The sequence below is a fragment of the Brassica rapa genome, chromosome A04 (assembly GCF_000309985.2).
Source record: "Brassica rapa cultivar Chiifu-401-42 chromosome A04, CAAS_Brap_v3.01, whole genome shotgun sequence".
NCBI classification, from domain to species: Eukaryota; Viridiplantae; Streptophyta; class Magnoliopsida; order Brassicales; family Brassicaceae; genus Brassica; species Brassica rapa.
In genome coordinates, this window is record NC_024798.2 from 17,806,000 (window position 1) to 17,817,035 (window position 11,036).

General features: G+C 34.4%; 2 protein-coding genes, 1 long non-coding RNA gene and 3 other non-coding genes across 7 annotated transcripts; 5 read left to right on the forward strand and 1 right to left on the reverse strand.

Moving 5' to 3' along the window:
* Positions 1–225: 225 nt before the first annotated feature.
* LOC117133662 lies at positions 226–1,348 on the forward strand. The gene is made up of 3 exons (XR_004457590.1): positions 226–664; positions 742–821; positions 922–1,348. It is a non-coding gene; the product is annotated as an uncharacterized LOC117133662 (long non-coding RNA).
* A 2,585-nt stretch (positions 1,349–3,933) lies between these two features.
* LOC103865324 (WD repeat-containing protein 55) lies at positions 3,934–8,054 on the forward strand. The gene is made up of 14 exons (XM_009143122.3): positions 3,934–5,757; positions 5,854–5,886; positions 5,970–6,034; positions 6,123–6,210; positions 6,293–6,365; positions 6,522–6,628; positions 6,732–6,831; positions 6,926–7,002; positions 7,084–7,132; positions 7,227–7,273; positions 7,371–7,441; positions 7,526–7,581; positions 7,657–7,774; positions 7,878–8,054. Exons 1-14 carry the CDS (start codon positions 5,663–5,665, stop codon positions 7,946–7,948), a joined length of 1,050 nt encoding a protein of 349 aa, XP_009141370.1. The 5' UTR covers positions 3,934–5,662; the 3' UTR covers positions 7,949–8,054.
* On the forward strand, positions 4,052–4,141 carry LOC117133812. Its single transcript, XR_004457856.1, has one exon. It is a non-coding gene; the product is annotated as a small nucleolar RNA U31b (small nucleolar RNA).
* On the forward strand, positions 4,218–4,302 carry LOC117133792. Its single transcript, XR_004457836.1, has one exon. It is a non-coding gene; the product is annotated as a small nucleolar RNA Z195/SNORD33/SNORD32 family (small nucleolar RNA).
* On the reverse strand, positions 8,029–9,949 carry LOC103865325. Of its 2 annotated transcripts, none has more exons than XM_009143124.3 (4): positions 9,658–9,949; positions 8,856–9,352; positions 8,698–8,792; positions 8,029–8,321 (listed from the first exon to the last, which is right to left on the reverse strand). In XM_009143124.3, exons 1-3 carry the CDS (start codon positions 9,752–9,754, stop codon positions 8,703–8,705), a joined length of 684 nt encoding a protein of 227 aa, XP_009141372.1. In that variant the 5' UTR covers positions 9,755–9,949; the 3' UTR covers positions 8,029–8,321; positions 8,698–8,702. The 2 variants fall into 2 exon arrangements, with proteins under 2 accessions (XP_009141372.1, XP_009141371.1); XM_009143123.3 differs by having other exon boundaries at positions 8,081–8,298; positions 9,658–9,942.
* A 1,006-nt stretch (positions 9,950–10,955) lies between these two features.
* Positions 10,956–11,036, forward strand: TRNAL-AAG. Its single transcript has one exon. It is a non-coding gene; the product is annotated as a tRNA-Leu (tRNA).

Consider the following 11,036-nt stretch of genomic DNA (forward strand, 5'->3'; position numbering starts at 1 on the left):
CAACATTTTTATCTCTAAATGTTTGTATCAATGATGTGGTCATGGAAACATAAAATAACAAAATGGATGTGAAAGTAAGAAGAACAAGGAACATGGGCCTTATCAGCAACTAAGAACACAAATTCGACAAAGGCCCATGTTAAGAAAAACGAAACATCGCCGTGTTTGTGCTCCTTTGTGAAACCCTAGACTTGAGTAGTTTTGTGTGACCTGGCTATATATCTATACTAATAAAGTAGCTCAGAAAGGCTCCAGGTGAAGCCACGTCAGCAGACCCTGTTTGTTTTGTTGACACGTGTCGAAGGGAGAGGGGATTTCGTTTTTTCCGCGTGAAACTTTGATTCAGGAAAGGGATTTCGTTTTTGATTTATTGGGCTTTAATGATATCCCAAGCCCGTTTGTGGTTAAGGTTTGGTGTTTCTTTGAGATTGCGATCTTCGCCGTCCTCTTTCCATCGTCTCCGATTTCGGCTCCTCACTGTAACGTATTGCTTCTCATTGAAATTGATCTTTAATTTGGTCATCAAGCTTTACCCCACCTCTCTTCCCACTCCATCTCATTTACTCTCATTGACGATCCGCATTTGTAACAGATCGAAGGTGTCGCTATAAATAAGTGTGTCTTGGAACGATGAGGATCTACAGCTTTGAGATTTATAGCTTTTGTATTAGTTTTTTTTGTGAATTATAGCTTTTGCATTAGTTTTTTTTTTGTGAACCATAAATAATAAATCTTTGGCAGGTCGTCAATGGATTCCGATGTGGTGGAGATTGCTCCTCCTGCATTTGCTTTGGGTTCTACAACTCTGGAAATCCAAAAAGGTCGAATCTTTCTATCCTGTTGTGTAGTTAATGTATAAATCATGGGCCGTACTTGAGCAGCTTCTTATAAATCTTATCAACTCCATTGATTGTGCTCCAGAAACAGAGCTCCTCAAACTCGAGTGTAAGCTTCCCTGGAGGTAATGTGATTATAGATCGGAATGGCATAAGAACAGATGCGGTAGAGTTCCCAAGTTTAGCAACCAGTGGGTTCCGAATGTAAGCTTCCATTACGTCTGGTTTGTTCAGCCGCTCTCTCTATGTGATCTAGCATATGTATGTCATCGTTGTACTGTATTGTGTGCTCTCTCAAATTGCGTATTAACTTCATATAGTGAAAAGTATGTGTTTGAAAAAAAACATGTGTTTGTGTAACATCTATTCCATTCTCTATTGTTGCTTAAAATCTTAAGATCTTGTCTGAGGCTTCACATGGTTATTACGTTTCTCCTGATGCAATGTCTAGAGATTTGCCTTCTTATGAATTTAGTAATGCCAGCATTAAACTTATGATATTATTGTTATGTGCAAAATCTATTTTACACTTGTGTTTTCTTATCTCTAAATTTACTGAAAAAAACTGATTCCATCTGAAATAAGTTATGATGGTTAGATCTCTGGAGTGCGTCACTAAAAACGTGTGGAGAAAGGGTCAAGGATTTTCTGGCTTCAGCAAGTCCGGGCCGAGCACTGTCTCAAAGTGATGGTTGTCAACAGCTGTTTTATTATGTTGGAAAATCATTGTCTAATAAATCTCAAGGTATAATATTCTCCAAGTCATACTCGAAACATATTTCCTTATGTATTTGCTCTTTTTATTTCATACTTTAACATGCAGCAACGGGAGGGCCTGGTGGCGTTGCTGGGTTTAGAATCGCAGATCTCTGGCGGTTTTCTTAACAAGTATTAGTCATCGATTTCTTCTGCTTTCTGTGATAATGATTTTTGGTTCTGTAATAAGATATTTTCCTTTCATTTGGCTGCCTTAGACTCAATGTAACTTATGATTCTAATGATTTAAATTCCAATCAGCTTCATGTTATTTAACGATGACCATGACAAAACAAACAGCCGCCAACTACACTCACCTTCACTGGCGGCCTATAGAGCACTACATCAACAAGATTCCAACTTCTACAAAACTCTTCTCGCCTTCAGCTACAAACTATTGCTCTGTTCCTTATCTGTTATAAATTTTGCATTACGATTTATCAAGGAAAAGAAAGCATGCGACTGGTCGTGGATCAAAAAATATTTTTAATAGAGATTTTTTTTTATTATTATTATAATATATATGTAAATAAATCATATTTATTATCAATAATTATTTATAATGCGTTACATAAATTAATAAAGTGAATACTTTGAAAGCACAGAATAATTTTATTTATGTGATTAATATATATCTGTAGTATTTTGTCACAAATATGTATTGTTTGTTAAAACGAACTAAAATAAGCTAAATAAATTATAAATGAGTTTTCAAAAAACATAAATACAATTGGATAACTAATTAAAGAGAATTCCACTATAACTATATTAGCAAAACTAAAAGGTATATTAAAATAATGAGCCAAGTTTTTCAATTAGTATATCGAAAAAAAACAGTATGTAAGCTGAGCGAGCAAATATAAGAAAACATCTTTTTCAAAAAAAAAAAAAATCAATAGTAGGTTTTAATTAGTTAAGAAAAAAAAATGAATTGAAACCATGAGAAAAAAGAACTGAACAAACATTGGTTGGAGGCAGCCAAATCTATCAAAATACTTAATGATATCAACAAATCTATAAAACATTTAACTATTTAGTTAGAATTAGCTATTGAGATTTGTCTGCATTATAAACGTGGGTGTAATTAAGCTTATTTATTGAGAGAAATTTATGGGTCATTATATACTTTTTATTAAAAAATTGAATTAAAATGAATTCAGATTAAAAAAAAAAAACAATACTCAATTGACAACAAAAGACACAAAAATAAGGAAAATTTCCAATATACAACAAAAGCAATATCTCACACAAGAAAGAAAATCCCTTACATTAACAATTCACATCGTCTGCCAAGGCAATCCCCAAAACGACAAACCACAATCAAACAACCTACTATGCCAAGCAGTTCAGTCTACAAGAAAATACTTTGATTAGTGATCACCAGAATACTAGATATTGATTGGTATAGTAGTTGGGTCAAATGATTGTACCATTTCAATCAGGTTTTAAATTTTTTAATTTAATTTTAAATAAAATAAATAAATACAATATATATATATAACTATATAATTAATTTGTATAAGATTTTATATTATTTTTAATTCAATTCAATATAAAACAATAATTTTTTAAAAATAATATAAAAGATAATGAAAATAATTATTTTAGATAAATATTAAAACTAATGTGAATTTTAATGAAATTATTTTAAAATTTGAGAAAACCATGATTATCAGTTTTAGAGAATTTAATCAGGTTTACCGGTTTAAATGAATCCGATTTATGGTACGATTCAAATCCTATTAGAAAACTAACTGATTCGGTCTTCGAAAGACTATGTAATATGTAAAAAAAATAGTTTAAAGATAAAAGGACTGTCCAAAATAAATATCAAATTACCAACTATAAACAAACAAGCAAAAAATGAAAAAGATCACCTAAAAGCAAAAGTTCATAAAAAACACAAAGGAATGTTTTAACAACCATTTAAATCATATTCTAACTCTAAAATAAGAATGCCTTAACAATAATTTAGATCAGATTCTAGCTCTAAAACAAGAATCTCTTAATAACAGTTTCAAATTTCACAATTTAGATCATACCTGAAATGAGTAAACAGACAACAACTAACCTCTGAATAACCAATTTTTAGGTTCGGTTTAATGTTCTTTAGAAATACTACTCTTCTACCTGACAACATAATTATACAATGATAGTTTACAAATAAATATTACATAATTAGAAAACCGATATCCTGCACGAAGCGTAGACAAATCACTAGCGATCTTTTGTCACATATTTCTTACATAGCAACCAAATTACATGGTTAAATTATTACATCCTAAAATGTTGAAAACCGGCGCGTAGCGCCGGAACACCACTAGTATATATATAACGGCGAGAATTGTCTTCAAAACAAAACAACACAACACTCTTCTCTAGTTATGTCTCAATGGTCTTTTCGTGTCTTGTTATTCTATTGTTATGTTATTTTCGGATGTTCTTGACTATGGTTGGTGGAATGTGATGATATGTAATTGTCGCCCCAGTCTTATTTGCATTCACTACGATGGATGCAACATGGTGATTGACTTTTCAGTATCTGATTTCATTAATAGTTTTCTTCATAGGATAGTTTCGATGTTTCAAGTTTTGGTTTTGTTATGATTCATATTTTAGAAGAAGAAGAGGAATGAGGAGAATTATCCAACGTCTATTAGTTCTGAACAATAGTGTTGAACCAATGACATGCACTACCATCTGACCTCTTCTCTTCCAATGTTGTTTTGTGTTGTATTGACGAATGCCTTTGGTATCTGATGTCCAAAGTTAATAAAAAGTAGTTGGACATTTCGTAATTCAAGGCGTAGATGGAATAATAAAACAGGTTTTGCGACACTGATTGCTTTCTCCTAATAAGCTCTCTGTTACTGTACCCCTGTTTATATCTTCCCACTTAAGTATGTATCTGTTTGTTGTTTTGTTTTTCCTAAGTTTTAATTTTGGTGTGCCTTCTTGATAATGTATCCTAATAACCCTGGCAAGCTTCAATATTGGAAGTCCCAAGAACAAGAGAATAATGTATCCCAAGAACAAGCTACAATAGTCCCAAAAAGAAAATATCTTTAGAGAAGATATGTCCCTTGACGGCAACTAGTAGATTTTTCCATGTAAACACGGTTAAACTCTTTTAGTTAAAGTCTTGAAGCAATGGTCTGCTTTCTCTTTCTTCAGAGTTATGAAGAAAGGAGTCTCGAGTTTGAGATTGCTGTACTAAATTGATCAAGGAAGCAGAAAGACCCTTTGAAGATTGTCTTAGCTTCTTAAAGCAGACTTGGTGTTTTCTTCTACAAAGGAGAAGCTCTAGTAAAGTTTGCTTATCGCACATGTATCTTGTCATGACTGAATTGTATTGCTCGTTGTTCTTTATTAAAAAGAAAGTTTATCTATTTGTTCATTCTCTAAATCACATTTTAGAGTTCTACAGAATGATAACCATCTATTTATTTAATCATTATTCAATAAAGCAGGCTTATCTTCTTAAGCGTCTTCAGTTTTTTTCGATTATACAACAAAGACCGTTGACATTACTTTTGCACTTGCCAGTTTAGTTGTGTGAACTTTTGTTCCAGGAGCTGCCCTGTACTGTCTTCTTAAAAGCATGTACTAGTTCCTCCTGACTTAACATGTTCTCATATCTATTTGCTTAGATTCATTCATAAAACATGTTCCCTCACAAGTCATTACCTAGCCTCGATAAGAAAGAACATTACGACACTTCGCCAGACCCGCACGTGATCAACTAACTGTTCACAATCATCGGAGATTCACCATAACTTGTTCTACTTACATCGTAATCTTAGCCTTGTCTTTCTTCTCCCACTTGCACTTCTTTTGTTTCGTGTCGACCAAGTTTTATTTTTCTCAACTTATTGGTAAATAAAATTTATTGGAAACTTATAACATACAATGCGATGTAAAAAATAACAGGTCCTAATTGAAATGTTAATGAAAAACAGAGGATCTCTCGAAAAGCCCTAAAGAAACCCTACTCAGTTCGATCCGACAGCTTCTTTCAGTGACTTGTCTCTATTTGTTTGGGTAATTAAGACACTCTCTCGAGTGGTGTGATGGAGATCGACTTGGGAGCCAACGCGTTCGGTATAGACTTCCACCCATCTAAAAATCTCGTAGCTACTGGTCTCATCGATGGCCACTTGCATCTGTAACTCGAAAGCCCTTCTCTTTCAATCCCTTGTTCCACAATTCCACCATAGAAACACCAACCATATAACCTCGTACTCTGTTTTTTTTGTTTCAGATACCGTTACGACACAGAGTCTTCACTTGTCAGGTATTAAAAAACAGCTCTTTCTATCTCCAAAGTTTGTCTCTTTTTGTTCTGGGTCGTCTTAAAAGATCGCTTTTGGTGTTTAGGGAGCGTAAAGTTCGAGCCCATAAGGAGTCTTGCAGAGCTGTTCGCTTCATCGATGATGGCCAAAGTTTGTTCCTTTACGCCTTTATAATACTAATCCGAGCTCATGTTTTGAACAGTTTTAGTTAGATTGTATGCTTTTTATTTGTTATTAGGAATCGTCACAGCTTCAGCTGACTGCTCTATTCTAGCTACCGATGTGGAGACCGGTGCTAGCGTTGCACATCTTCAGAATGCTCACGAGTAAATTCTATTCCCCTTTTTTTTATAATTTGTTACACTTTAGTTTTATAGTGACTGAATATATTTCACATTGGTCTTGTAGGGATGCTGTTAACACTTTGATTACTGTTACTGATACAACGATCGCTTCAGGGGATGATCAAGGCTGTGTTAAGGTCTGTACAGTTATATTCTCTCTCGTCTTTGATCATTATTGAGAAATTTAAAGCTACTATAATACAGTTTACAAATTGGTATCAGTGAAATTATTTATATTCTCTAATGAAAATTATGTACTTTGTTTTATGATAATGTATGTTTGATCTGCTCAGATTTGGGATACGAGACAGCGCTCTTGCTCTCACGAGTTTAACGTCCACGAGGATTACATTTCTTGCATGACCTTTGCATCTGATTCAATGAAGCTAGTGGCTACAAGGTTTAGATTTTTTTTTTTTGTGGTCATCTTGATTTAGTGAATCTAGTGCCTTTTGTTCTTTCACTTATGTGTTCTATTGTTGGAATCTTTTGATTGTGTTTAGTGGAGATGGGACACTATCTGTATGTAATCTCAGAACAGGCAAAGTCCAATCTCAGTCTGAGTTTTCTGAAGACGAACTTCTTTCTGTTGTTATTATGAAGGTAAAAAATCATCTCAAGCTCTTCTGTCTCCACATTGTTGGATACTTATCTAATTTGTATTATTATTATTTCCTCTTACCTGATTGATTTTCAGAATGGCCGTAAAGTTATATGTGGAACTCAAAATGGTATCCTCATGTTGTATTCATGGGGATTTTTCAAAGATTGTAGGTATGCCATATATCTCTAACACTGACTATTATGTTAATATGGCTTTAGGCATTATTAATGTTTCTTTTTCGCTATCTGTAGTGATCGTTTTGTTGATCTATCTCCAAATTCAGTTGATGTCCTTTTAAAGGTGAGATGAAATTTGTTTTTTTTTGTTAAGCATATGGTTACTATAACATTAGTGGACTATTGACTAATGGAAGTCTTGTGAATTAATGATGTAGCTTGATGAGGATAGAGTTATCACTGGATCTGATAATGGAATAATCAGGTAACCAAGAGAGAAACTCTTCTTCTTCTTCCATAGAGAAGACTCTTTACTGTTTATGTTCAGTTAATTCAAAGTTAATTTGTATTTTTGTCTCCAGCCTTGTTGGGATACTGCCCAACAGAATCATTCAGCCAATTGGGTCTCACGAGTTCCCTATCGAAGATCTCGGTATCTTACACTTCTCTATTTTCATAACAGCAGTTTTGCTTAGAGTGAGTTTCTAACTTTTTTTGTGTTGAATCTCTCTTGTAGCTCTCTCGCATGATAACAAGTTTCTTGGTAGCACAGCTCATGACAGTATGCTCAAGGTATCTCTGTCAGTAGTAAAGAGTTAACACAAATGGATCCCTGATTTACTTTTTTGTGTGTTACTCGTGATGAAGTTGTGGGACTTAGAAGAAATTATAGAAGGTTCTAATGGAAACGCATCAGGAGCTGCAGGAGACAGTGACAGCGACAACGAGGAGATGGACCTTGACAATGACCCCAAGCCTTCAAGAGGTACTTTCTGGAACATTTAGAAACATTTTTTTCTTGAGATAAGTAAAGGTACCAACCAACATTTGAAGCATCTCATCTCTGAGTTATTGTTTGCTTTGTACAGGTACCAAGAGGAAAACAAAAAGTAAACCAACTCCGGTGGACACTACAACTAGTTTCTTCGCAGACATGTAGATTCGTCTCTGGACAAATGTATCAGTTTCATACTCATCTTTTTTTTTATTCTGACAGTTTTGTTAAGCTACATTTATATTTTTATCAAAGTTTTACCACTACGATTTTTTGTTCATCATTCAACAATATATATTACACAAAAGAAAAACAGAACTATGTTCACATCTCATCATGAATCCAAAACTCATCGACATGAATAGAAGATAATTTTTGTTCTTGTTCGTATATTTTTCAAAACACTCACATTATTATCAAGAAAATACATTCATGGTTGAATGTACATAAAATAATCTATGGACCATGTAGCTTTAGATGTCCACTGTTTTGCTGAATGATTTCCTCCTCATGTTCTTCATCATCACAACAAACATATCTATGAGTCAAAATTATTAGGAATAAATATACACAATACATGGACTACACTGTATGAATCACAATGGCAAAAAAAATCAAGATTTGATGCCTGGATAAGACTAGGACAAATACTAAATGAATCTAATCCTTGTAACTGTAGGTAATGCAAGCAAGGTTTCAGAAGCTGATAGAGAACAACAGACTGAAACTGTTAAGCAGCACTATACTATACCTTTAAAGAGCCATGCACTAATTAAAATTCTCTCAAGAGCTCCATGAACCCTCTTACTTAGCATACTTGGATGTTAGGATTCTAGGAAACTTTTTAAGTGATGGACATTTTTTTTTAATAAAAGAACAACTGAAGCTTCCAAGATTCTTAAACTCAAGCTTACCTGTATTATCTTTCTGAACCTGCCATCACATCAAACAAACCGCAGCAACTCAACCACGAGGTTCGAGTAACTGGTGGACCAGAAGGGAGAAGATTCTGCATATATGTCCAGAAGATTAAATGTGCTCAAATACAGAATTAAAGAAAACTAGATGGTACCTTGTCTTCAGAAGATTCTGGCACTTGAGATTCTTTACTTGTTTCAGCATTAGATCCTGGAATGTTACCCTCCTTTGCTTCTTCTAGCTGGACAGAACCCAAATCTGTCGAGATTTCAGCTGGCACATTGTTGTTAGTAATCACAACCTTTGAGACAGAATCATCAGCAGGTGCAATTTCCAAAGTACCACCACCAGCCTCTTTAGTAGCTGCTTTAACAGTATTGTGAGTAACATTTTCAGAAAAGTTATTGTGTGGTTTGTCCACACCGTTCTTCTCCTCGTGACATGTTCCTCTTCCAAGTGCAGTAACGTCTTCACCTTTAGCTTCTTGTCCTTGAGGAACGTCTGTTTTATCTTTAACAGTGTCCTTCTTCAGACCAGATAATGGAGAAGGTGATGGATCTCTTGTCCAAACTTCTCCATTTCCTTGAGAACCAGGGGAACTCAAGTTGCCATCACTTTCTCCTTCATCTTGGCTTCCATGTTCATCATACCCTGAGATGTTCAGTAAACATAAAGATCCAAGAAAGTACTAAAAGCTACGTATACCCCACAAAGATCCCTAAAATTGATTCTTATAGATTAGGACCAAAGTACCATTTACTTCAACAACTTTATAATAACAAAAGTTAGTCAAATAAAAAAAAAGACAAAACAAGAAACTCACCTAACAGAAAAACCCCATTATAGAGAGAGAACACATCAAATCTCTAAACAATAACTAATAAAAAATTCTCATATCTTCTTTTTTTTTGAAGGTTAGATCTCATATATTGAGAAGAAGAAGTAGATAGTAGTACCATGACCATTGAAACCTTTGTTGCTTGGACTGGCTCCAAAGGCTTCTTGTTCCTTCTTTTTCTTCAAGGCCTTTCTCTTCTTAGCACCAGACGGCATGATCAATGGATTGTAAACGAGTAACAGATGGAAAGAAATCGAAGAAGGGGTTAAGTGTTGGTTCGTTCACTCCAAAGGCTATCGAGCTTTCCTTCCCCCCGCAGTGGGGTTTGTTTTGTTTGGATCTTTGTGGTGTGTGGACTTGAGTTGTGTTGCTCAGCTTTTTTGTCTGTATGTGTGGGGAAATACAAGTGTCGCAGTAACAGTCAAGTCAAGAGATAAGGCGTCGTAGTCTTTTATGGCAATTATTAAACGTGTCGATACTGCTCCATATCTACAATTTCGTCATAAATTAATAACGGTTCGGTTTGGTTCTTCAGACTTCGGTTTGGTTAAGATAATCATGCCAAAGCCCATAACTTTCTCTACTTTTTTTTTTTTTTTGGGCTACAACTCTACTTATTTTTTATCAACAATTTTCTCTACCTTTTTTTTTGTAACTACAATTTTCTCTACATATAAATCTATAATAACTTCTTCATGAGCAAGAAACAAACTTTTAACGACGAACAAAAAAAAAACGAAACAAGCTACTTCATGAGCAAGAAACAATCCGCTATTCTTTCCAATTTTATCCAAAAAAATCTGAATATTTATAGTTCTACGAATCAAATCAAATACTAATATTTAATAATTTTATAAATGATAAAATTTTAAATTTTTTAATCTAATATGTGTATAAATTCACGTACTTTTAGACATGTCGCAAAATTTACATGGTGAAGTGGTGATGGCCTGATGGGTTATTAATTTTGAAAGGGGTTTTGATGAGCTTAACACAATTGCCTTCATGTTGGTGTACTTGGCCCTCTTCTCAGTTCTCAATTGTAAAGATATGTTTGACCTGAGAGAGAGTAACGATGGGAATAAGCTCGAGGAAACTGTCAGAGCACCTTAGGAGTAGCTCCATTAGACTCAATTTCCAATCAATAAGCTTCATCTTTCTACATACATACTACTATCTAATCACCATTTTCGACAATTCAAAATGGGTCAGGCCTTTAAGAAACTTCACTTCACAAGACAGGACGATGATAGTCTTGGGTTCAAACAAGATAACTTCTGCTTATGACAAATCTTTTTTTATGGATGCAAGAATTGGCAAAAGAAAGACATGTGAAGCTTGGGCTAAGGTTGGCTAATATATACTTGTTCGAGAACTTAGAATCTAATATATGGTCGTAATTTCTTAAACAACAAAGTTGATATGGCCGAGTTGGTCTAAGGCGCCAGATTAAGGTTCTGGTCCGAAAGGGCGTGGGTTCAAATCCCACTGTCAACA

What these genes read in the sequence shown, in the direction of transcription:
- LOC103865325 (XM_009143124.3), bottom strand. Translation starts at nt 9,754, where the DNA reads ATGCCGTCTGGTGCTAAGAAGAGAAAGGCCTTGAAGAAAAAGAAGGAA. An exon ending in CAAAGGTTTCAATGGTCATG is followed by an intron (nt 9,353 to 9,657) that starts GTACTACTATCT and finishes TGAACATCTCAG; the next exon opens with GGTATGATGAACATGGAAGC. An exon ending in CAGAATCTTCTGAAGACAAG is followed by an intron (nt 8,793 to 8,855) that starts GTACCATCTAGT and finishes ACATATATGCAG; the next exon opens with AATCTTCTCCCTTCTGGTCC.
- LOC103865324 (XM_009143122.3), top strand. Translation starts at nt 5,663, where the DNA reads ATGGAGATCGACTTGGGAGCCAACGCGTTCGGTATAGACTTCCACCCA. An exon ending in ATCGATGGCCACTTGCATCT is followed by an intron (nt 5,758 to 5,853) that starts GTAACTCGAAAG and finishes TTTTTGTTTCAG; the next exon opens with ATACCGTTACGACACAGAGT. An exon ending in ATGATCAAGGCTGTGTTAAG is followed by an intron (nt 6,366 to 6,521) that starts GTCTGTACAGTT and finishes TGATCTGCTCAG; the next exon opens with ATTTGGGATACGAGACAGCG.